The sequence below is a fragment of the Cetorhinus maximus genome, chromosome 20, assembly GCF_964194155.1.
Source record: "Cetorhinus maximus chromosome 20, sCetMax3.hap1.1, whole genome shotgun sequence".
NCBI lineage: Eukaryota > Metazoa > Chordata > Chondrichthyes > Lamniformes > Cetorhinidae > Cetorhinus > Cetorhinus maximus.
In genome coordinates this window covers 64791041-64816681 of record NC_135898.1, presented here as the reverse complement: position 1 = coordinate 64816681, position 25641 = coordinate 64791041, and the positions used below count along the sequence as shown (strand labels likewise).

At 43.4% G+C, this 25641-nt stretch overlaps 1 protein-coding gene across 3 annotated transcripts in view; it reads left to right on the top strand.

Annotated features, from left to right (window-relative positions):
* The window catches only part of adam12a (ADAM metallopeptidase domain 12a), a 445440-nt gene that overhangs the window by 261454 nt on the left and 158345 nt on the right, over positions 1-25641 (top strand). For all 3 annotated transcript variants that reach the window (XM_078564869.1, XM_078564868.1, XM_078564867.1), the window contains exon 5: positions 22986-23062. In XM_078564869.1, coding sequence (XP_078420995.1) covers positions 22986-23062 — 77 coding nt within the window. The remainder of the gene's footprint in view (positions 1-22985; positions 23063-25641) is intronic.

The following is a 25641-nucleotide window of genomic DNA, read 5'->3' as shown; positions in this document are numbered from 1 at the left end:
TTAGTCTCAAGTACTCCTCTTTCTCAGCAGAAGAGTTACTAACCACAGGACAGAAATTTCAGCCCGCCCATCATTCCAACAGCAATTTGAGAGAAATGCCTGGGAGCATTCCTACACTGAACTACAATGGGAATCCTACCAAGTGTGTCCCTGATGGGCTCCTTGGAAGTTATGTCATCTGAGAGCGATGGTAGGCCCTGTTCTGGATCCAGCAAAGGCTCTAACAAGTGCACAACCCAATAGATTGTCCTTACTCACCGGCTGAAAAATTTAGCAAACATATCTGACCTTAATTTTTCTCTGGGAACAGTAGAATGTTGCTTCTAGTTTCCACTGCCTCCAAGATGCAGGCAACTCGATTGTTTATTTTTTTTATTCACTGGATGTGGGTGTAGCTGGTAAGGCCTACGTTTATTGTCCATCCCGATAATTGCCCGTAAGCAGATGGTGCTGACTGCCTTTTTGAAGATAACTAAGTGGCTTGCTAGGCAGTTAAGAGCTGTAGCCCTGGAGTCACATATAGGCCATATTGAATAAGAATGGCAGATTCCCTTCCTTAAGGGATATTACTGAGACAGATCATTTTTTACAACAATCTGGCAGTTTCATGATCACCATTACTGAGGCTAACATTTTATTCCAGATTTATTTAATTGAATGTAAATGCCCCATCTGTCAAGGAATTTGAACTAATTGTCTCCAGATCATTAGCCCAGACCTCTGGATTACTAGCCCAGTAACATAACCAACTACGCTACCATACCTCTCATTGTATTGTTATATATATATGTCTCTAGGTGTTGTTTTTATTACATACATGACTGGAATTTAGGACATGGTCAAACTGAAAGCATAGAAACTATGGAGGTTCTGCAGCACTGCACTGCAACAAACCGTAGGATTTGATCCCTCTGATCTTTTGCAGAATTTAATAATTGCCATTTGAAATAGCATGTGAGTGAACAATTTCATGAAATCGCATTTTGTTAGTAGGACCAGAAAATCAGGCAACCATGAAACACCTGCAGTAATGTTTCTTCACAAGTTTCAAGTGGCTAACTAGCTACTTAACATGTATAACCAACAAAAAGTTCTGTAATCCATCAGTCAAGCATGCAATACTGATCCCGCGAAAATGTAAGCAGCCCTGAAATACTCACAAGACTTGGTCTTCCTGAAAAATTAGATCCATGTCTTTAATATTCTTAACAGAATGTTTTATTTGGCATTTTAATATTATTATATTGGTACATTATTACAACATCATTGCAACATTATTACCCTCCAACACCAGAGGATCACCCTTTTAATTGTCAAAGATCCAGTACTATGACCCTTGATATTAAAACAGTAAAGACAAAATGAAGATTCTATGGCCGATGCTTTACGCTCAATTGCTATTCACTGAATAAGCCAAATGACTTATAATTGTCCTTGGCTTCTGGGTTAAAAGGGGTCCGACATATCAGGCATATGGTGGAAATATAAGAGCCTTAAAAGGAAATAAATAAACCTAAAAAGTTTTTTTTTTTGAACTGAGAACAAAAAGAAATGTCAAACTTTTAAAACCTATAATCGGTGGTGAAAATTAATTTGTACAAAGTTATATTTATACATTTAATTATTACATTTAAATAAAAAATATCCAGAAACTGAATTGGACTAGCCATATAAATACTGTGGCTACAAGAGCAGGTCAGAGGCTAGGAATCGTGCGACGAGTAACTCACCTCCTGACTCCCCAAAGCCTGTCCATCGTCTACAAGGCACAAGGCAGAGTGTGATGGAATACTCCCCACTTGCCTCGATGAGTGCAGCTCACACAACATCCAAGAAGCTTGACACAAAGCAGCCCGCTTGATTGGCACCACATCTACAAATATTCACTCACTTCACCAAAATTCATTCCCTCCACCACCGATGCACAGTAGCAGCAGTGTGTACCATCTACAAGATGCACTGCAGGAATTCACCAAGGCTCCTTAAACAGCACCTTCCAAACCCAATACCACTACCATCTAGAAGGACAAGGGCAGCAGATAGATGGGAACATCACCACCTGCAAGTTCCCCTCCAAGTCACTCACCATCCTGACTTGGAAATATATTGCCGTTCCTTCACAAAATCCTGGAGATCTCTTCCTAACAGCACTGTGGGTGTGCCTACACCACATGGACTGCAGCGGTTCAAGAAGGCAGCTCACCTTCTAAAAGGGCAACTAGGGATGGGCAATAAATGCTGGCCCAGCCAGTGAAGCCCACATCCTGTGAATGAATTTTTAAAAAAATGACTGCTGGGAATGAATGTAATAAGCAAAGTTAGGTAAACAAATCAATTTTGAACAATTTTCATGTTGAACACCATTTGAAAGAAGTACTGAGTGTGGCAAGGGCACAGAATATGGGGGGCACTGGGTGGGGGACTTCATTGTCTGCCATCAAGAATGGCTCGGTAGCACCACTACTGACCAAGCTGGCCGAGTTCTAAAGCACATAACTGCTAGATTGAGTGTACAGCAGGCTGTGAGGGAACCAACAAGAGGGGAAAAACAAAAAACTACTGCGGATGCTGGAAATCCAAAACAAAAACAGAACCACCTGGAAAAACTCAGCAGGTCCGGCAGCATCGGTGGAGAAGAAAAGAGTTGACATTTTGAGTCCACATGACCCTTCAACAGAACTGAGTGTAGTTAGGAGAGGGGTGAAATATAAGCTGGTTTAAGGTGGGGGGCGGGGGGAGAGAAGTTGAGGGTGGGGTGGTTGTAGGGACAAGCAAGCAGTGATAGGAGCAGATAATCAAAAGATGTCACAGACAAAAGGATCAAAGACCTATATGACCTTATCTTCACCAATCTACCTGTCACAGATGCATCTACCCATGACATTATTGGGAGGAGTGACCCCTGGACAGTCCTTGTGCAGACAAAGACCCACCTTCGCATTTAATATACCCTCCATCGTGTTGTGTGCAAAATGGAATAGATTTTGAATAGATCTAGCAACTCAAAACTGGACATCCATGAGGTGCTGTGGGCCAGCCATATAAATACTGTGGCAACCCGAGCAGGTCAGAAGCTAGGAATTCTACAGCGTATAACTTACCACCTGATTCCCCAAAGCCTGTCGACCATCTACAAGGCACAAGTCAGGAGTGTGATGGAATATTCTTCACTTACCTGGATGAGTGCAGCCCCAACAGCAATCAAGAAGCTGGACACCATTCAGGACAAAGCAGCCCACTTGATCGGCACCCCATCCACCACCTTAAACATTCACTCCCTCCACACCGACGGACAGTGGCAACAGTGTATGCCATCAATAGGATGCACTGCAGCAACTCACCAAGGCTCCTTCGACAGCAGCTTTCAAACCCGTGACCTCTACCATCTAGAAGGACAAGGACAGCAGATAGATGGGAACACCACCACCTGCAAGTTCCACATCAAATCGCACATCATCCTGACTTGGAAATATATCACCGTTCCTTCACTGTCACTGGATCAAAATCCTCCAACTCCCTCTTTCACAGCACTGTGGGTGTACCTACACCACATGGACTGCAGCAGTTCAAGAAGGCAGCTCACCACCACCTACTCGAGGGCAATTAGGGGTGGGCAATAAATGCTGACCTAGCCGGCAATGCCCACATCCTGTGAACGAATACATTTTTTAAAAATGTAATCGCCAGCATCTTGCTATTTATGGATATTGCTTCTGTCTGTATACAGTGTGTTTTGATGAGCTGATGCCTCGACGTCAAGGATCTATTTTTTTTAAAGTGTTCCCCTTTCACTCCTGAGGCGTATTGAAAAATATGAAATGTTCTTGAACAAAGATTAACATCATCTGTTTAGTTTATTTAAATATTAAAACTTCTAGAAACAATAATTCGGGACAAAATTCATAGTCACATGGACCAATGCGGGTTAATTAAGGAAAGCCAGCATGGGTTTGTTAAGGGAAAATTGTGTTTAACTGACATGGTGGAGCTTTTGAAGAGGTAACAGAGAGGGTTGACTAGAGTAATGCTGTACATGGACTTCCAAAAGGCATTTGATACACTGCCGCACATATGGATATGAAATTGACTCAGTGACAGGAAACAGAGAATAGTGGTTAACGGATGTTTTTCAGGCTGGAGGAAGGTTTGTAGTGGAGTTCCCCAGGGGTTAGTGTTGGGATCCTTGCTCTGCTGGTATCTATCAATGACCTGGACCTTGGTGTACACGGCACAATTTCAAAATTTGCAGGTGATACAGAACTTGGAAGCATTTTAAACTATCAGAAGGATAGTGTAGAACATCAAAAGGACATTGACAAGTTGGTGGAATAGGTGGACAATTGGCAGATGAAATTCAATGAGGAGAAATGTGAAGTGATTTATTTTGGCAGGAAGAATTTGGAGAGACAATAAGAAATGAAGGGTACAATTCTAAAAGGGGTGCAAGAGCAGAGGGATTTGGGGGCTTATGTACATAAGTCATTGAAGGTGGCAAGACAGATGGTTAATAGAGCATACAGTATCCTAGGCTTTATTAATAGGAGCATAGAGTACAAGAGGGAGGAGATTATGCTGCACTTGTATAGACATTAGTTCAGCCTCAGTTGGAGTATTGCGCCCAGTTCTGGATGCTGCACTTTAGAAAAGTTGTGAAAGCATTGAAGAGAGTGCAGAAAACATTCTCAAGAATGGTCCCAGGGAAGAGGAACTTCAGTTCTGAAGATATATTGGAGAAGTTGGGACTGTTTTCCTTGGAGAAGGGAAGGCTGAGAGGAGATTTCATAAAGGTACTCAAAATCATGAGGGGTCTGGACAGAGGTAGATTGGAAGAAACTGTTCCCACTCGTGAAAAGATCGAGAATAAGAGGGCACAGATTTAAAGTAACTGGCAAAGAAGCAAAGGCAATGTGGGAAAAAACTTTTTCATGCAGCAAGTGATTAAGGTCTGGAATGCACTGCCTGAGAGTGCGGTGGAGGCAGATTCAATCAAGGCATTCAAAAGGAAATTAGACTGTTATCTGAAAAGGAAGAATGTGCAGAGTTACGGGGAGAAGAGGGGGGAATGGCACTTGGAGAGCCAATGCAGATACGATGAGCTGAGTGGCCTCCTTCTGCACTGTAATAATTCTGTGACCATGCTTTTTGCCTCAAATGTATTAGTCACAACTGCATCTTTCTCCAGAGGGAATATATTTAAGATTACATTGGTTAAGATTAAAAGATTAAAATTAAATTAATATTGGATTTGCAAATAATGAAAATATTTTTTAATCCTGCCATTTGTATTTTAAGTGTATAATGTAATTTGAGAAGATGATCATTGCTCCTGTCTTTGCCAAGTTCTTCTGTTTTTCAGCGTTCCCATAGTCTCATTCTACATTATCTTTGGGCAGAATTTTTCGCTGAATGGATGGCCGCACGCCCAACCCACTCGAGCATAAAACAGCATGTGATGATGTCGGGCGAGCGTCCCAATGTCATTGCGCGATATTTCGGTCAGTGGGTGCATGCTGGTGTCAGAGCCGTGCCTGCCATTAATTAAGGGGCCAGTTACAGCCATTAAAAAGGCAATTGACACCAAAGTTTTGTTGCCCACATGATTTGCCGCTCATCGCATGGGCAAAATAGGCAGATGCCCAGCCAGCAATTTCAAAAACCTCGTCCACGGGTAGGATGAAAGGGGTCAGCACATTGCCAGTGTGAGTAGTGAGGAGTTCGGTAGATAGTTTGCTGTTGGTGACTTATTGGTACGCGGCAGCTCATCTCTGTTTGGGGCTTCATTGTTACCATTTCCAGGCTTCATTTCAGGACTCCTTGGTGTCTCCATGGACTCCAGAGATTTCAGACCATGTGGAGCCTTCCAGGTATCAGTCAGCCTTCTGTTACCCTGGTAATGGGGATTGTGCTCTCCACTGATGGCACCTCCTCTGAGGAGGAAGAGAGGGGCAGAAGGGAGAGGAGGCCCGGTGTCCCAACGCAGCTTCCAGGGAGGGACCTGTGGGAGGAGAGGCGCAGGCACAAGGGGCACAGGGTCAGCAGGTAGTCCAAGGCATTAAGGGCCACAGAAGACGCCACTATCCTGCTGCCATGGTTTACAGGAGGCGATGCAGCTACCTCAATATGTCCAAGGTACAATGCCGAAGGAGGCTCTGCCTCTTGATGGAGGTAGTGACCTACATTTGTCAGATGATTGGGCCTGAGATCACCCCCCGTCTGTGTGGATGAACACCCCATGCCAGTGGCTCTGAAGGTCACAGGCGCCCTCAACTTCTATACACCCGGCTCTTTCCAGGGGTCATTGGGGGATCTGCATGGAGTCTCCCAATCAGCTGTCCACAGTTGCATCAACCTGGTGACAGAAGCTCTGTTCAGGTGGGTATTGACTTCCATTCATTTCCGTGTGGATGAGGCCAGATAGGCTGATGAATCCAGAGGTTTTGCAGTGATTGCAGGGTTCCCCCGCATCCAGGCTGCAATCGACTGTATGCATGTGGCCATCAAGGCGCCAGTGGGTCAGCCGGGTGCTCCGGCCCAACTGGATGGTTGGCTGCTGCTTGACAAGGGCTATCCCTTGAAAAGGTGGCTTATGACGCCTCTCCGACACCCAAGAACAGAGTCAAAGCAATGTTATAATAGGAGTCATGCCTCCACAAGGGCAGTGTTAGTGAGGACTATATGTCTTCTGAAGATTCACTTCCGATGCCTGGACCGTTCAGGGGGAGCACTACAATACCCCCCAGAGCGGGTGTCACTGATAGTGGTCGCCTGCTGCGCTCTCCACAATCTGGCATTGGCAAGGGGGACCCACTGGAGGAAGAAGATCTTCACGCAGCTCCACAGGCCAGAGATAATGAATCCAGTAGTGAGTCATAAGAAGAGTACAATGAGGAGAATGCTGAGGGCATGAAGGCAGACCTCTGTAACCTCCAGGGAGGCAGGGACACCAGGGACGCCTTGATCCAACGCTCCTACAGCTAGGCTGCCGAATAATTGCTACCACCTCACGCCAGGGCTGCCACCTCCATCCTAGATGTCTGAAATGACCCTTTCCTTTGACCCTAAAGTCCACTCAGTGCCTGTGCAATAAGGTTTCGAGCCACCCACATCCAGCAGTACTTACTGGCGTACCCTGCGCCACATTAAATCAAAAAGGTGAAGCATACCCCGGCCATTACAGCAAAAGAAAACTTATCTCATGTTGACAGTCAAAACAAATTAACAGAACCTTGTGTGGTCTTCAACCCCACACCAGTTAAAATAAAGAAAACCTTGCGGAGCAGTAGATCACCTGTGACCAGTCCCTCTTGTGCTCAAGAAGTGCTACTTCTTGGGGCTCCCCCCTCGCTGGCACCGGCATTGAAGGCAGCCTGCTGACTGTGCTAGCCTGTTGACTTCGATGACCTTGGTGGCCATCTTCTGACCAATGGAGCCAATGCTGGCCCTGCCTGAGAGGGAGCGGCCGGTTCCACGGCTGGCATCTCCCCAGTCGCTGCCGTTTCATCAGATGCCACGGTCACTGGCAAAGGGGCAGAGGAGCTGCTGCATCCAGGGTGCCCTGTGAGGAGCCCGTAGAGACGACAGGCAGCTTATGTGCCAATGTGAGCTCTCCCTGGACTTCTCTGCTCCTATGATGGACGGGCACCTAGCTGGGATACTGGGTGCCTCATTCATCCCCCACACTGGTACTGACCACCTGAGGTCATTGCCTGCGTGAGGGCTTGTAGGTCTGAGTGCAACCCCAGGAACCCCAGATTCTGTCCCTGCAGCTGCCTCTCCATGAGAGTCGCCACTCTCTCAATGGAGGAGGCAGTGCACTCGGCCATGAGGGTCCACGCAGTACTGATGCTCCGCATGGTCTGCTCCATAATGGAGACCATGGCACGCACACCCTCCTGGATCTCCGCCAGATCCTCCCACATATCTCGCTGGACATCCAACACCTGCTGCCTAATGGATGACTCCAGAGGCTCATCATCTGCCTTTGACTCAGCTTCGTCCTGGCCTCCAGCAGTCCTCCCACTGCCTGCGCCCTGGGCACTCTCTGCCTCCACCTGCGCCTCAAACGAGTGTGAAGTGCCTTCACTGCCATGCACCGTAACTCTAGCCGAAGATCTAATGCCCAAAGAGGTGCTGGTATCTGCGCTGTTCATAGAGCAGGTGTGACCCAGATGCATCTGGAGCCTGGCAGTCATCTGGCATCAGGGGTGTGTCTTCGGGGTCCTGCGATTGGGTGTGTTGTGGCAAACCTAAAGGAGAACAAGCTCATGTCATTAGTTTAAGTCATCACACTGTCGCTGTGCATGCCAGGCACCCTGGTGAGACAATGGAGATCTGCATCATGGTGACATCATCTTTCAATCATCAATGGGAAATCCAGTTTTGAGGTTCCCATCAATGTGAGACGAAGCAAGAGTATTTGCACCATCCGAAACTCTCACCTCTGTGCACTGCACTCTTACCTTCGTCTGACATCCCAGCCTCTCTTTGGCCGGTTGGCCAAGATGTGTGGTGCCTCTCCAGCTCCAAGGCATCTTGCTCGTATCTGGTTAGGATTAAGAGGTTTGTGGGGCCTCTGCCCGTCTGCGACCTTTCAATATTGTTATGGGTGGCCTTCCCCTGAAAGGACAGAGGAGCATTGATTAGTCCGCTCTCTACCCGCAGCGCCATTGTAGCCTGGCCAACCCCATCTGAGGAGCATCTTGCAGGGCACACCCGAGTCGTGGCCCTCGAGCCGCAAGGCACTCAGGCCAAGCAGCCAGTTCTCACCCCCTTGGCCAGCTCCGGTGTCATTGACAGTTGGCACTCAGACTGTGACACCCCTGAGCTCCACGGGGATGGGGAACAGCCAGGCCTTAACGCTTCAACACACTGATCCATGCCAATATTGCACTCACCCTTCCTGAGTTCAACAGGTCGTTGAACCTCTTGCAGCACTGGACCCAGGCGCGCCACACCACATCATGGCTGCTGACCAGCGCTGCCAGCTCCTCCCGAGATCTTTTTGTAAAGTGCGGTGGCCTCCTCCTTCCATCCCCGGGGACGAGGGTGTCACTCCTGGCAGCCGCCTCTCCAGGAGGACCGCGAGGCTCTCATCAGAAAACCGGGGCCCATGTGCCCAGCCGACCTGCACTCCCATCTGGCATCTGCAGCCGCATTTGAATCCATAATTTATAATCTCCTGTTGACAACAGCGAAGATGTCTTTGTCGCTGGCAGCCTCCCAGGACCTGACTGTGCCAGTTTTAAACCAGCCGCTGAGTCGCCATTGGACCCGGCGGCCGACAGGCGCCCTCCCCTTCCCAACCATTCCCAACGGGAGCCGCCGTTCACGCTCAGCGGGCCTTAATTCACCTGCCAGCATGAAATTGCAGTCGGGAGGAGGGGGTGGCCGATCGTGGGCAGTGGCACCTTTCCCGGCTGCTCCCGGGCCCGCCAATCATGCCCGCCCGGCGAACTCAAAATTATGCCCTTTGTGATCTTCTTCAGCGGTACTCCCTTGATTGCTCCAATACTGTAGTACTCTTTATTGCCCATTTGCTTCACTTTAACATCATTAACCATTCTTTCAGCTATTGCTGCATTCCCTCTGGTACTCCCATTGCCTTGCTGTCTTCCACCTTACTTTCAGCAAGAAACCTAAAAAAAATCTTCTCTTTGACTGGGCTTTTGGCCCACTCCCAGAATTTTTTCCTGTTTTCCCTCTCTTCCTCCTGCTTTCCATCTTTGACGCATCTATTCCATAAATGGAAAATGCTCTAGAGATCAAAGCCAGAGCCGAGAGTTAAGTTTAAGTTCTTGCATCATCCGGTTCCCTGGCAATACATTGTCATATGTTTTACCCTAGATTTGCAATTGAAAATTTCTGTTACCAACTAAATATTTTTAGTGATTTTGGATAAAAACAATTCAAGATTTTAGTAAATTTATTGCCAACTTTATGGGTTATGCAAAACTCAGTCTACCCTTTGACGCATGACTCAATATTCTAACTTTATGATGATGGCTCTGTGTGAATGCTTCGTACAGACAGATTTATACAGTACACTAGCAGAAAGAAGATTTTCTGATGGTGTCTGATTTCAGGGAAGCAATAGAGGAGAAAGTAGTTTTACTTAAGAGAACGAGATCTTAATATATGATGCTTTGATGTGGATCGTCAGGGGTGTGCTGATGAGCATTGAACAGAAGAACGTAAAAGCATTAATACATGGCATAGCTTTAGTTAACCTTCTTGGAAGTGCCAGGAGACTGACCTCCCATGGAATTTAAGAGAAAAGCTGTCTGAATCTAAGCTGCTAAAGTTGCTTTTTGCTGCTTAAGCTGAGTGATTAGGTGACGACTTTGGGTTGGATATTAACTCGGAGGCGGGAAGGGAGCGCAGGGGATCGACTGCTTTGAGGGTGGGAAACCCAGAAGAATGCATTTTTTGCGGGTCCTTCTAAATTTAATGTTAACATATTTGTTTCAGTCTCTAGGTGCAACCAGCCATATTAAGAAGATGGCTGGCTGTTAGGCAAACATGCCTTTGGCAGCAGGCCACAGTTGGCCAACAAAGCGGAGGAAGAGAGGAATTGAAAAGGCTGAGCCAGGGTGGGGTTGGCATAGTTGGCACTAGATTGACATAGGGGCCATAAAGAGTTATTGGGATGACTGGGGTGCCATGGGCTGGCATGAATTGGCACTAAGTTGGCATAGAGGGTATGACAGACCATGGCAGGGGGGTGGGTGGGGCATGAGGTGGCCTGAGTTGGCATGCATGAGCATGGGGAGTATGTGGGTTGTGAGGGGCAAGGGCTTGAGGACTGTTTTTGATATTACTGTTTTCCTTACACCTTTTAAACAGCCCACCCCGGTACCCAGCAGCCCCTGTGGCTGCCCCCGCATTGTTTCCAGGTATGGTAGGCCCGACTCCATTTAGCACCCGCCCCCACCACAATGAAAATCTGACCGTCCAGGGCACTTTCTCCCAAGCTGGGTTTGCAGATTCGGGAATTTTCCCGAAAATTCAACCCATAGCATCTCAACCAGGTTAGCTAGGTTAAGGTCACTTAAGGAATTGGAGTGGGGGCAGGTAAAAGTTACGTCCTATCCTTTTACAGCTCTGTGCTGCCAGAGCCATCCATTTTTTTTACAGTTTCCAAATTTCCTGTTTGCCTTTCAATCCAAAATGAATTTGTTGCAATCATAACAATTAATAATGGTGTAATAATCAGAGTGCATATATAATGGTATATATGCTACATTCTAAAGAAAATTATAGTTTTGTACTATTTTTGTACATATATTTAAAATGAAATTCTATAAGCATTTTTATTGTATTAAATTTTATGGTCAGTTATAAAACACATTACAGAAAATAATGTTGTAACATTTCATTTCTTCAAAAAACAAACGCTAAAAGAATAATCTTGTCCAGATCCCAGTGCTGCACAAACAAAGCCATGCTTCATTCTTCAGAGGCTCTCATTGTTACTGCTGCTGTGTCTCTTTTATAGTTCTTCTTTGCAGTCATTTCCTGACTTCCTGATAGTAATTTCCTCTTACATACCAATGCCATGATTACAAAAAGGCAATCAGAATTTGCTTTAGATTAAGTGTGCATATGGATATTTTTTTCTTTGTTTTTGATGAATTATCTCTTCATCTTCCCCCCACCCATCTCCCACCACAATAAGCATTGACTCTGTTACTTAGATTTAGGTCCATAAGCAATCTGAACATCTTATGTTCAGGAGTGTGCCCAGTGACTAATTATCTAAGGACGTTACAATAAAACTCCCTCGTGATCTGGGTCACGCTCTCAAGTGCACTGCTTCAATCTTTCTGAAGGCAGACTGAAATACCTGGCGGGATAAGGCCAGCTACAGATCATGAAACTTTTCAATTTAATTGAATGTACAGAGTAACAGAGATAATCAAAACTAACCTTGTTTCAACTAACCACAGAATCCACAAGGAAAAAAGAAGAAAATAACAGAGAAATGCCACAATGTCACTATTGGTAGACTCACCTAACTACTCCTGGTCAGTCTTCTGGTCCTAACCAGCCTTAGGCTTCAGATTAATGAGTTTAGCCTCAGTAGACCAAATTTTGTCCACAGCCTTAGCTGGATGACTGATTGCCCCTGAACCTCTTTGTCCCCTTTTTCTGTGTACCCATGCAGTGGGTGGCTGTCCTTCTGACTAATATCTAGGTGAATGATTCAACAATAACCCTGTCAATAAAGCCAGCTACATTTTCTTGATTCCTTGTGTTTGGCTTAAAAATATCTTCTGTCACTCTCTAATGAATAAGGAACATCCTGGATTAATAATTCTGGAATAAGACAATTTTTTAAATTCTAATGGGATGAGGGTATCACCAGTAAGGCCAGCTTTTGTTACCCATCCCAAATTACCCTGTGGCCTTTTTATAAACCTGTGTAAATTCACTTTGTTTTAAGGACAGGAGACACATGGGAACACCACCACCTGGAAGTTCCCCTCCAAGCATCCACCATCCTGACTTGGAAATATATTGCCGTTCCTTCACTGTCACTGGGTCCAAATCCTGGAACTCCAATGCTAACAGCACTGTTGGTGTACCTACACCACAAGGACTGCAGTTCAAGAAGGTAACTCACCAGCACCTTCTCAAGGGCAATTAGGGGTGGGCAATAAATGCTGGCCTAGCCAGCGATGCCCACATCCCATGAATGAATAAAAAAATATTTAAACATGACAAAATCCCCTAGCCCTTTCCTTGACAAAAACTGACAAACAATCTTGCTGAGTTCTTATTTTATGGATGCTGGCTGCCCTAAATTTAATCCAGTGAATACCTAAGCCATAGCAACAACAAAGGTCTAGTGTTTGATTGTTAGTCCATGTTGATAGTACTACTGTCGGCCTCAGTGCTCTGGATTAGAGGCGGTAAAATCACCCAAGGGTCACACTATCCAGTGACTTTTGCTGGAATTGCATTTTTGGCATGTCAGAAGAAGATAGGGTCAGAATTCACTATAAAACTCCTGTTATTAAATAGCCTGCAAACAGCCACTATCTGGACTCATATCCTAAAGGTTTAATTTCTGTTATCTTGCTAGGTAGATTATTTAAGCACATAACACAATTAACTGAAGACATTTTCTGTGATATCTCCTAAATTTACTTTTCATTTATTTCTTTTTACACCTTTTGTTTCTACTTGGCTTATTTTGAAGTAATAATCTGGGTGTAGACTGAGAGTCGGTCTTTTAAAGAGAACAACTTTTCCCAGACTTTCTTGCTCACCCTCTCCAACTCAAACCAGGTGCACATGTAGCAGTGTAAAATCCATCTCTCTATTGACTAGTTCTTTGATGTAAGTTCCTCCAATTCATGGAGTTAGTAAGTGGTGTCATAGAATTGTCACCAGATGTAATTGTAAGCACTGCACATGTGCAACATGACGACCTTATGCACGCAGGTTCAAGGAAGACAGAAAATAATGAGAAGAGATGTACTTTATGTTTGGAGCCATCCACCTGCTGTGAGATGAAACTGAACAGTGGCATAACTGTAGAACAAAAAATTGACAAAAAAGAACAAATGCTTAACAAAATGCAATGTAAGAATAAAAGGAAAGGGAAGGCTCAAGCCTAAAATATTTTTGATCTAAGATAGTAAAAGCTTTCATCTACGATTGCTGGAATTGTTTGTTCAGGTGCAGTGTCAACGAATAGCTTAGTGAAAAGCACATAGCCTAATTGAATTTCACAGTACTGTTTTGCTTACTTTCCATTTTATGAATCTGGTTAGCTGCTGCAGCCTAAATGAAGTTAATAATTATCATAATATTTGTAGAAAATGTAGACTGGGATGTAGACTGGGATGCAAATATATGAAAGTACCATTCATATAGCCTATTATTACAAATTAACAACAGCATCAGAATAAATTAATCAGGTTGCTAAAATTAGGTAATTAAATGTAGTAATAATTCAACACTTAGTGGTCATTGAATATTCTGAAATTTATTGTGTCAACCCCAGTTGGTTGTGCCATCTAGATTTTTTCTTTTGTTACTATCACAACTCCATTGGTTATTGTGATCTGTACATTTTAATATTACCAGAACTGCTCCATTTTTTTCAGTGTGCATGTAAATATTGTCATTGGGATCATACCTGTCATGTTTTATAATGATATAAAAGTATAATCTTTTCATGGTCACCTTTAGACTTTTAATGCCAGATTTTTATTGAATTCAAATTCCACCACCTGCCTTGGCAGGATTCAAACCCGGATCTCCGGAGCATTACCCTGGGTCTCTGGATTACTAGTCCAGTAACAATACCACTACGCCATCACCTCCCCTTGCTGCACAAAATGTACCAGATCAATTGACGGACTTGCATTCTCTTACAAGCGTAACATTGCAGCTCTCTTGAAATTGCCAATTTTGACAAAACATTCTGGATATTTCGATGTCAGGTCATGAACTGAGGCAATGGGAATAGTTTTTGACGTTGAACTACTGTGTGAGTCTGACTGATCCCTTGAATTGTCACTAGTGTGAGGTCACGGCATGCCGGTAGACCTGTGATTGCCAAGCCTTTAGACTCCACGATGTAGAACGTCTGTGACACCCAGGAAGATTGATTGTATTTACACTCCAGAGGGAGAAATTTCCCATTGGCGAGCGGGGGCGGGGCCCGCTTGCTGACTTGTAAAATGATGTGCGGTGATGTCGGATGGGCATCCCGACGGCACTGCGCGTCATTTAGATTGTCAGTTCGGCCGGCGCACAGCTGACATGGCTGCACGCCCGTTGAACTGTCAAAGGTCTATTAAGGCCATTAACAAAGTAATTAAAGCTATTAAGAATGCTGCCCGTCCAACCTTAAGGTTGGCGGGCAGGCGAAGAGCCCAGGCGGCCTTCACATTTTTCCTGAAACCTCATCCACGGGCAAGATGAGGTTTCATGAAGGGTTTATTAATTAAATAACATTTTTTGAAAAAATTAATGGACATGTCCCAGCTCATGTGACAGTTTCACATGAGGGGACATGTCCTTAAAATCTTTTTTCATCTTTATTCCATTTTTCAAAACTTAAACTAATCCCCTTGTGGCACCTCCATGCCTCAGGGAGATTTCTGCGCTCTTCCACGCACATGCGTGAAAGCGCACAGGCCCCAACTCAGGGAATCCCTCCGACCGCACAGGGAGCACTCAGCGCTTCTGGGTGTGCGTCATGCTGGGCGGGCCTTAATTGGACTTTCTTCTTGCAGATAATTCAATTCTTGGCAAACACTTTGTCGGTCTGACGGTGTCCATGTTTTCTATGAGATTGACAGTGTGAAACGTGCTCATTGCTCTTCATGTCATCGTGCACATCATCGTCATTTTCCAGTTTACCAATCACCTCATGTATGTGTTTCTCACGGGATACTGGATGTTAATTTTTATTGCTTGAATTACCCATTGTATACAGTCTGACTGGATCAGTGCATGATTCTTTGTGGCTGCATCAGACTTTGCTCTAGTGCATTGCTGCTGCCAATGGCCCTTTTCTGCCACATGCTTTGCAAAATTTCTGGAAAGCTGGGCATTTCCTTGGTGCATGCAGAAGTTCACGCCTTCCAAATGGCTTGCTAAGTTTTGAGTGTTCTAGTGAATGCATCAACAATTGGGAACCTGTAAGCTTCATTGACCTGCGAGGATTGCTTCATACTTAAAACCATCCTTGAATAGCTCTTTGATACTATACGTTTTGGGCTTGTCTAGCAGATCTTTCTGTAATTCTTCCATGGGAGTGGAGGTGATCACCAACTCAACAATTCTGTCTGCTAGCTCTACGTTTGCAAGATCATAGTACGTATCCTTTTCTCTGCATCTGCTGACGAAGTGGTCTCTGGATTCTGTACGCTGTTGTCGAAATGACATGAACTCTAATCGATGAACATGCAAGTTTAATTTGATTCTGAACCTGTCTTTCTATATAGTCTGTATTTTTGGGGGATCCTTTTGCTCTTCTGTTGTTAATCCTGATGTGTTGAGCCTGGGTAGACCTTCATTTCCGATCGCTAGGTGAATTTTTATGACTTGATTGTTTGGTTCAGACACGCCTGAATCAAAAAATCATAGCTTAGTACGCTATTTAAACATTTTGAATTTGGATAGTAGGTCAGCTGAATCCCAATTCAAACTGGGGAGTTTTGTGGACATTTTGACAATATCCCTTTGACCTTCCTCCTTGTTTTATTCAGCTTATTGTTCAACAGCTCCCTAAGCTCTACCCATTATAATCGCAACCTTCTCTGGCCTGATATTCATAACAATTTGTTTTTTGTTTTTTCCTGTTTGACTCTCCCTCGATCGCTGCCGATCTGGCCCACACCCTCGTCACTCGCCTTTCCCGACTGAGCTAACCGGGTGCTGGTCCTCTCGACGTACATTCCCACTCACTGAACTGACTGGCTACACACTGCAATCCCACCACGGGGGGTCTGTTCTGCTCTTTACTTGAGCACTGTGTCTTCTAAGCTTTTCTGTGCAGTCACCATGCTGTGATTTCAACACTCTCTGACGTTGTGACTTTGTTGTAATCTGACCAGAATGTCGAGGGTTGTCTCATGCCATGTAGCACGATCTAAGGCAGTTCACCATGTTGTACTTGTGCATAACCTTGCTGACAGGCTGTTTGACCACCACTGAACACCATGTTTTTTTTATAATGATATAAAAGCACCAATCACCCATAACAGTTTGGGTAAACACGTTGGTTCATTTATTTTGACTAAGCACATAAGAACATAAACACGTGGATAGAAAGCTTGAAGACATCAGAGCTGTGCTGTGCTCTGTTCACAGGCCTAAGTGAAACTAAGACTGTATCACATGACACACATCCCTTCTCGTGATGGCATGCTGCTACCCCTTAAAGGCATATTACAACAGTACCACACCTTATCTTTGGTATAGGAGAAAATCAATATGAGATACTAAACCAATCAACTTCAGCTTCTCCTCAATATCCTGATATTAAATTTTGCCTCTTCTATCATAGTGGGAAGACAGTTAAGCCATATATGTACTATATGTAAAATCTATTGTTGAAAAAATCCGACCAACTGTTGTCTTTCCTCTTGCACTCATATTGGTGCATTTGTTTGGGGAAAGATTATTTTGTTTTTCTTTGTGTTTTATGCAATATGTAGAAACAATGTTAATTATATTAATAGTCTCTACAACTATCATATAGTTGAGGTGACTTCTAGAATATTATAAGGCTCTTGCAAGGTTTAGAGCAGGTTCTTTGCAGAGTAAATTATAACTCTTACAGATTTTTTTTCATATCTTAATTAACCTGGCAGAATCTTGCATGTAATTTTACATTGGTGTGGTAGTCATTATACGGTTTGACAAATTAAAACATAGACTATGTACCATAGATCTTTACCTTAAATATCCTGATATATCTATCTTTTAATAGCCTCCAATGTGAGTTATGCACATATTCTAAGAACAATTCAGTTGTATTCATCAATCTCTTTTCAAAGAAGCATCTATATCTGTATGCTTTTTTAATTTCTCCCAATTTAAATTCCTTTCCATGGTAACACTCATCGGATGCCTTACTCAAAGCAAATGATCTGATGCTGAAGGAGGGCTGTCACCAGTTTTTTTGCCATTTTTTCTCCCCCTCCACAGCAGGAGAGATCATGTAGTAAATGTAATTATTCAGTTAAATGTAATCACACTAAAATGAAAATCGTTCTTACTTCCACTAAAGAACGAAGGACATTAAGGATTTCCACACCTTACCTTTCCACTTAACCTTGTGCAACTTTTTCCATTCCTTTTCCTCCTCATCTGAAGTTGTTGACTGTTTATTGGGCAATGACAGTGAACACCAGGCACCTCCACTAAATTGCCGAAGTAATATTTCTCATGTGTAATCCTAAACAGAAAGTGCCAGCCCTAAAATGGGTGGATGAACATAAAACCGGAGCCTGACCCTATGGACTGAATTTTCACTGAGTCAGGATGAGTCGGGAGCCCTTCAAAAATGGCAGGCGGTCCCAATTCCAGGATTCACGAACCCATCCCTGGGCTGTCTGATTTTTCGGAAGTAGCTTTAAAGGATGTGAATGGTCCCTGTCAAAAACCCACATCTGGCACTCCTGACCTGGCCGGCTCCATTGCGGAGATGGGCATGTCCAACTCCTCTGCAATTTGTATGGCGTCAGGCCAGGTTTTAAAGTGTCATGATTCACAGCCGCTCAGAGGAGTCTTCAACCCAAGTGTGCATGAGGGGACCTCCTAAAAGTTAAGTTCAAAAGGTTCTCCTCATGCGTCCCATGGCAAGGTGTGCCCCCTATGCAGCTCTTATGACCCGTCATACCCCCAATGCTAAACTAAGCCCCTACACCCACCACCCATAGCCCCTCATGCCCCCTATGCCAAACTATGGCATTTGCATACCCATTGACCCACTATATACTGCAATTAACCATATAGTGACAGTAGCATATGTAAAAAAACGAAGTTTTAAAAAATGTAATTCATTCATAACTTTATGCTATGTTAAAAAAAGTTATTTTACTACAAGACAATAAAAATGCCAATCATCCAGACCTATTTAAAGTATCAATAACAGAAACTACATGCCCTTAGAACCACTTAACCTTGTGTAAATAAATATTGTGAAATTGACTGCAGAGATCTGAGAGCCTGAGCTGTCAATCAAGCAATGTTTTGGCAGGGATTGCAGGGTGTGTGGGTAGGGAGAGGAGTGTGGGCTCAGCTGTTTCAACAAGAGTAATGGTTGGGCTCTCAGCCAAGCACACATAATGGGGCTTAGCTAAGAGCCTAGACATCCATTAAGCTTGTTGAAACAGCTGCACCCCAGAGAAAATATTGTTTGTTTCACACCTCAGGGTCTCTGATCCCTGCGGTCAATTTCACAATGTCTATTTACACGAGGTTAAGTGGTTTTAAGGGCTTGTAGCTTTTGTTATTGATACCTTAAAGGATCTGGATGATTGATACTTTTATTGCCTTTTAGTGAAATGACTTTTTTTAGCACAGTAGAAATTTATTAATTACTTTTTAAAAAGCTTTGTTTTTTACACACCCTACTGTCACTATTGGGTTCATTGGTTCTATACAGTATATAATGGATCAATGGGCATGGAAGTGCCATAGCGTGGTATTTGGGGTACGAGGGGCCATAGAGGGTGAGTGGAGGGGCATAGCTTGGTAGAAGGGGGCATGAGGGGCCATGGAGGTGGGTAGGAGGCATGAGGTGGCATGGATGGAGTATGGGGAGTGTGTGTGGGGGTAGGGGCTGAGGGCTAGAGGGCCTTAGTGTTTTAACTGTGACCATGCCACACAGCACCAAGGCGGACCTTTTAAAAAAACCCAACTCAGTGCCTGTGGCTACCTCCAACCTCTTTCCTGGGACGGCTGGCCCAACTCCCGCCTGCACCCAATGAAGATCCCATCTTTAAGGGCACTTTCCCCCAAGCTTGGAGGGCCGAGCTGGAGATTTTCTCGACTCCCACTCCTTGCGTTGAGGATGGAAGTTCAGGGCTATACCTCCACCCACTGTCCACTCGTGTATATCCATGCAAGGGGCATTGAATAGCAATCAAAATCAGACAGCCTGGCTGATTGCCATCATCTGAACCCAGGGGGCTTCAGACCAATTGTTGCTTCCTTGTCGTTCCCATGCTGAAATCGTCCAATTCACCACGACGGCGAATTAAACTAGAACCCGCCATTTTCTATGGCTCTGCTGCTCACTGTCTGAAGCAACTGAGACATAATGGGACTTCGCAGATAAAGCTCTACTGGATGTTATGTGGAACAGTTTTATGAGTATCCTTTGGTTGAAAGGGATTTGTTGTAAAGTTACAGGAGGAGAAATTCATTCACTTAGCATCACTTCAATGATATCAATGAAGAAAGGTGCGCAGGTAGCGGCCATTGGTGCTGTCTGCCCCTGGGTAATTGCTCTAAATCTGTATAGCACTACTGGAAGGAGCACTATGCAAACACATTTCTTTCCTATGGTTTTTGAATGATCAATAGGATGCCTCATTAAACATTTAAGTCAAAAATAAGCTTCATATGAAAGTCCTAAGGAACAGATCCATTTTCTGTTGAAAGACAGGCCATGTGAATAAACAAGTTGAGACTTTAAGGGGGTGAAATTGGTCTACACCAGCAGTGGGAAATGGGTTTGTAGCAAATCAGCAGCCTGTTAAATGCCATGCCAGTTTTATTCCCTTGGCTTGTAAAATATTGCCAAGGTTTTTAAATTGAAACCAATTAAAAGCGACAGTGAGATTAGGAAATGGGTCTTTAAAAAGAGTTTGAACTATTGTGCTGTGAACTTCAGTGGAAAGAAGATCAGACACGGTGATAAATTGGTTGCCGAGTTGCTACCAGCTATTTCATGCTATGGCATGGACCAATTTCACCCACTAAGTTTTATTAAGCTCTAATCAAGCAGCTTCAATTAACTGTAGTAATGTGAATAGTGCAGCATTCATCTTAAAATAAGGATTATTCTTAAGCAAGTAGTTCAAATCGTAATTAATAATTTGGAGTGGTGTTTTAAGAACAGGAAAACAGCACTCAGGTCACTGTCAGTAAATTTATGTACAAGATTTGCACCATCCTATTTTGATGCCAGCTTCTGGAAACTTCCCGAACCGGCAGGCTCGTCTCCTTTAAAAAGGTCCCACCCGCCATGTTATCATGTTGGAAAGGTGGGGGTGGGATAGAGTCGGGATGGCCATCTCTAGAGGCAGGCCCAAGCCAGCAACGGAGGTGGGCAGATGGTGAGGCCGGCAGCCTAGAACACACCTCCATTTACTGGAACATTGGTCCAGTTTTTATGATAAGCATTAGGCTCTCAAGCCCTCACCCCTCAACCCTCTCCACCCACCCCACATGCCCCCTCATATTCCCCAGGGTCCAAAGCACCGATGCCCCTATACCCCTTCATATTCCCCAGGGCCCAAAGCACCAATGCCGCTATACCCCTTCATATTCCCCATGCTCCCTCCATGGTCCCTCATATTTTTCATGCCTTTCCATGCATTCTCCATTCCCCTATGGACCCTCCATTGTCATTCACCTGGTACCCACTACAACCTGACCTCAGGGGTCATGTCTTTGAAATGGAGATGAAAAAAATAAACTTCCAATAATAATACAGCTGTCACTAAATCACACTTCATACTGGGAAAACTCTCCTTTGAAAACCCATTCAAAAATGTAAACCCACTCAAGTTATCAACCTGTTGTAAAAACAAACATCTGTTTCACTAACCATATCAAAGACAGATCTTTTAATAACCTCTTAAAACTGTCAATCAAAAGGTAAACACATCGCTGCTGAGATAAGTGGTTTTAGGACTTTTGAAATCCAGCCAAGGATTCATAATGGGCTTGGCTGTACAAAGAAACCCCGGGAAATGTAATCGATACAGCCTATTGAAACTGAAAAACCAGGTGGCCTATTTTTTCTAAGCTATACCAGTTGTCCTGTCGATCACAGCAGTCCAGGAGCAGGTGATTTTATTTCCTCTAATGAAAGCTGCTGAAGGGCTTTTTTTCAATTTAAAAACACTAATGGCATTGACATCATGTCAGATCATTACGTTAGAGATCTCAAGCAGTGTTTTCTTCAGTTTTTAATGTATAAGTGTACTTTCCTAACTGGAAAAATATTCTGATATTTCATATATTGAAATATAAATATTTTTTACACTTACACAATGCTGATCAACATAATGGTCAACTTACCTTTGCAGGACAGAGCCTATAATCAATCACTGCAGTAAAAACACAGCTACCTTACAATACAGCATCTAACTATTGGAACTGAAAGAACATTTTTTTTGTATTTCAAAGCCTGTCACTGAAAGAATTCCAGGAGCAGGTGGCTTTTTTATTTGGTTCCCCACTTGGGACAGGGGTTTCCTCATGGTTCACGTTTTCTCTGAGAAGCTGTAAACCATGTCTACCTACAGAAGGGGATTGTCTTCACCAGAATTGCAGGGAGAGTTTAAACTGCCGACCCCAGCAATGGAGCCGGCAAAGATGGGAGTGCTGCATGCAGACGGGCTACCCGCACCTTTATCCCATACAGGCGAAAATAGCCAGAAATGGGAATGGGGGAGGGCGGGAATTCCAGAATTGGGTCCCGCCTGCCGTTTTTATAAGACTCCTGAGTCAACCGTCAGAGAAAATCCAAGCCTGTATCTCTCATCTTCCCTTCTTCATGCACATTTACATAAGGTTTGCACTCTTGTCTAAATTAGGATATCTTTCACAGACCATTTACAATTGTGATTGGATGGGAACAGTACAATGGCTGAAAATGCCAAAGAGTTGAATAGAATTACTGAAAGGTAACATTTCAACAATCAGTTTTAAACTGCCATTTAAGAGTATTCATTGTAAGGGAAAGGGAAATTCCGGTTTAATTTAACTCATTTCATATGAATTCCTGGTAAATAGGCTGCTAACATGGGCTACTCCTGTGGATGGTATAGGATTCATTTTTCTCTTAAAAGAATTAGTGCACTTTATTTTATAATCAATATGGCTGAGGATTTCAGGTAATATGTTATTTGCAATTAAAACATATGCACTGTTCCAGTGGTCCTGTGAAACTTGGTTTAACAGAGGTTCAATAGTTTAATTTATTATTTTAAAACTGACCATGAATATGGAATATGTTTACTTTACTGAGGACCTCACATTTTTCAATGGAATATATTTTGTCTAGCAAAGTAAGATAAGCGTTGAAGGAGGTATTTAGAATTGTTATAAATGAAGGAACCTATATTGTAGCCAAACAGCAACTCTTATTCCTTTATTTTCACAGGTGTTGTTTGCAGTTTTATCAGCATTCACAAATAGCATTGCATATCATCGTTGAAATGTTGAAACATTTGCATGAGAAAAAATACGGTTCATGATATGCAATATTTTCCTTTAAGGGTCACTGCTACTACCATGGTCACGTGCAAGGATATTCTCAATCTACTGTCAGCCTCAGCACTTGTTCTGGTCTCAGGTATGAATTAAACCCTTTTCAATTTGCAATGCATAATTAGAAATGGGATCATTTCTGCTTTGGGTGCATGTGCTAAGCTGATCACCATCAACCCTGATTTTCACTGCTTTCCTAACTAAAAAAATCTGTTTGTGGAACACTGTTTTATCCCTAGACTTTTTGGTTTAATTGGCCATAGATAGATTGAGATCAAAAGGGCAGGGAATTGACCTACTCTAAGATACACAAGGGCCTGTCTTCTTTAATTTCACCCCCCACTGAAGAGAGATGCCTGAACTTCACATTGTGATCACTAAAACAATGCAGATGAGATTTGGTATTCGTTGGACTGGAAATTGAAGTGGTCAGCCCGATATTTAAGATTTTTTTTTAAAATCTTGTTTTTTATTTTATATGTGGTTTCATGTTTCATGGGTTGGGATATGAATCTGATTTTCAAAACTTGCTTAACTTTTGAAGTTAAAAATGTTGAAAGGCAGCTGAAGATTTATTTTATATATATGTATGTGTATATATATTTATATATATATATATATATATATGTATATGTGTATATATATTGAGTCATAGAGGTCTACAGCATAGAAAAAGGCCCTTCGGCTCCTCGGGTCTGTGCCGGTCAAACAAGTACCTAACTATTCTAATCCCATTTTCTAGCACCAGGCCCATAGCCTTGTATGCCATATGCCTGCTTAATACTTCCCCTTACCAGTGCTGCTCTGCCAACTTCAGTGCACTTGCTCTGGTGGTAACCTGCAGATAGTGTCAATAATAATGGAGTCCACATTTGATGCTAATGAAATAGGTTTTATATTTTCATATTCATGCACTTGGAGTAAAATTTGGAGCAGGTTTTTGCAGAGTCGGGAAGGGGCTGGGGTTTAAATAATACAGGAGGGAAAACTGAACTTAGCAGGGCTATTTGAACTTGGTGTGAGTTCAAACAGAATGCATTTTGGCTGGGTCAAAGGCCTTAATCCACAGTGTGGGAGTCACAAATTGATGCAGTAGACATAAACACTCTTGAAGCGTGGATAAGATCTGTTTAAATGTCGTGATCTGAAGATTCTTAAATCCCCTGCTCTTTAAACATGAAAAAAAGCAGACTGAAATTGTCAGTGAGAGTTTAAAAAAAAGACCGTCTGCCAGACTGTTTTGATTGGCAGCCTTTTTGGTGTATGTTAGAGAAAAAAATCATCTGGCCGTGTAGTTTCAATTGCATTCTTTGTTAACATTTCCCCAAGGGTCAGTATTTGCCATTATTACTGATTGGCTGAGTTTCAAAAGCTACAAAAAGGGTTATCTCAGCAGCAGGTTCTGAGTTAACAGTATGATTGACAGTTTAAAGAGGCAGTTAAAGGATAAGTTGTTTTTGATGTGGGGGACTGAATAGAAGTGTGTTTGTTTTTATAAGAGATTAACCACTTGAGGAGATTTAAAGCTTTCATAAATGGGTTTCATAAATGGGAGATTTTTCACTATCAAGTGTGTAGATGTGAGATCTGTATGAGATTGTGAGAATTTTATTTTCCATTTCCACATGGCCACTGAGGTCTGCCCATGGTGGATACTGGGTGAGTGGTTATGCAAGTGGGATTGGGGTATGAGGGGACATGGAAGTGGGTGGGAGGCATGACTTGGCATAGTGAGGGCATGAGGGGCCATGGGAGGTGGGTAGGGGGGGGTGAGAGTTTGTGAATGGTGAGGGCTAGAGGGCCTAACATCATCAAAAATAACTGTGACAAAGTCCCAGAAAACTGAGGTGGGCCTTCTAACTAGCCCTCTCATCACCCATCCTCATGGCTCTGCTTCTGGGGTTAGTGGGTTCTAATTCAATTTCGTCCTGCCTCCCCGGAGGGAAAGCCTAACAGAGCCCTTTAAGCCAAGATGGGTCTGCCAAGTAAGGACATTTCCCTACTCAAGCTATCCACCTCAGAAGCAAAAATCCGACCCTTAATGTCATGTATGTCCAGTGAGGCTTTATAAATAAAATTTTCTGCTTTTGAAACAAAAGGAAACAATTGTGCGCTATTCAGAATCAACCCATGCTGTATTTTTTATTGATCATGACAATCTACTGAAATATAAATAACATTATTCAAAAATATATGCAAAATATCTACTGCGTGGAAATGCCTTGTTTTACAACATTGACCTGTTCAAAATCAAAGAAATTTTTTATAGTTTACCGAATTAGCCTGTTTTGCATCATATTTGTTTATGATATTCTCAAAGTAAATGAAATGCTGAGTGGCCCAACATGTAGAAGATGGATCCTGATGTTCTGATAAAATACTTGGACCCTTTTGGGCTTTTTTTTTATTCGTTCATGGGATGTGAGTGTCGCTGCTGGGCCAGCATTTATTGCCCATCCCTAATTGCCCTTGAGAAGGTGGTGGTGAGCCACTTTCGTGTGGTGTAGGTACACCCACAGCGCTATTGGGGAGGGAGTTCTAGGATTTTGACACAGTGATAGTGAAGGAAGATATAGCACCATGGCAAGGTATAAGGACCACACAAGCTTCTCTGATTTTCTCGTGTGCACTTCTATTAATGCTGCCAACAATATTTTGCAACTA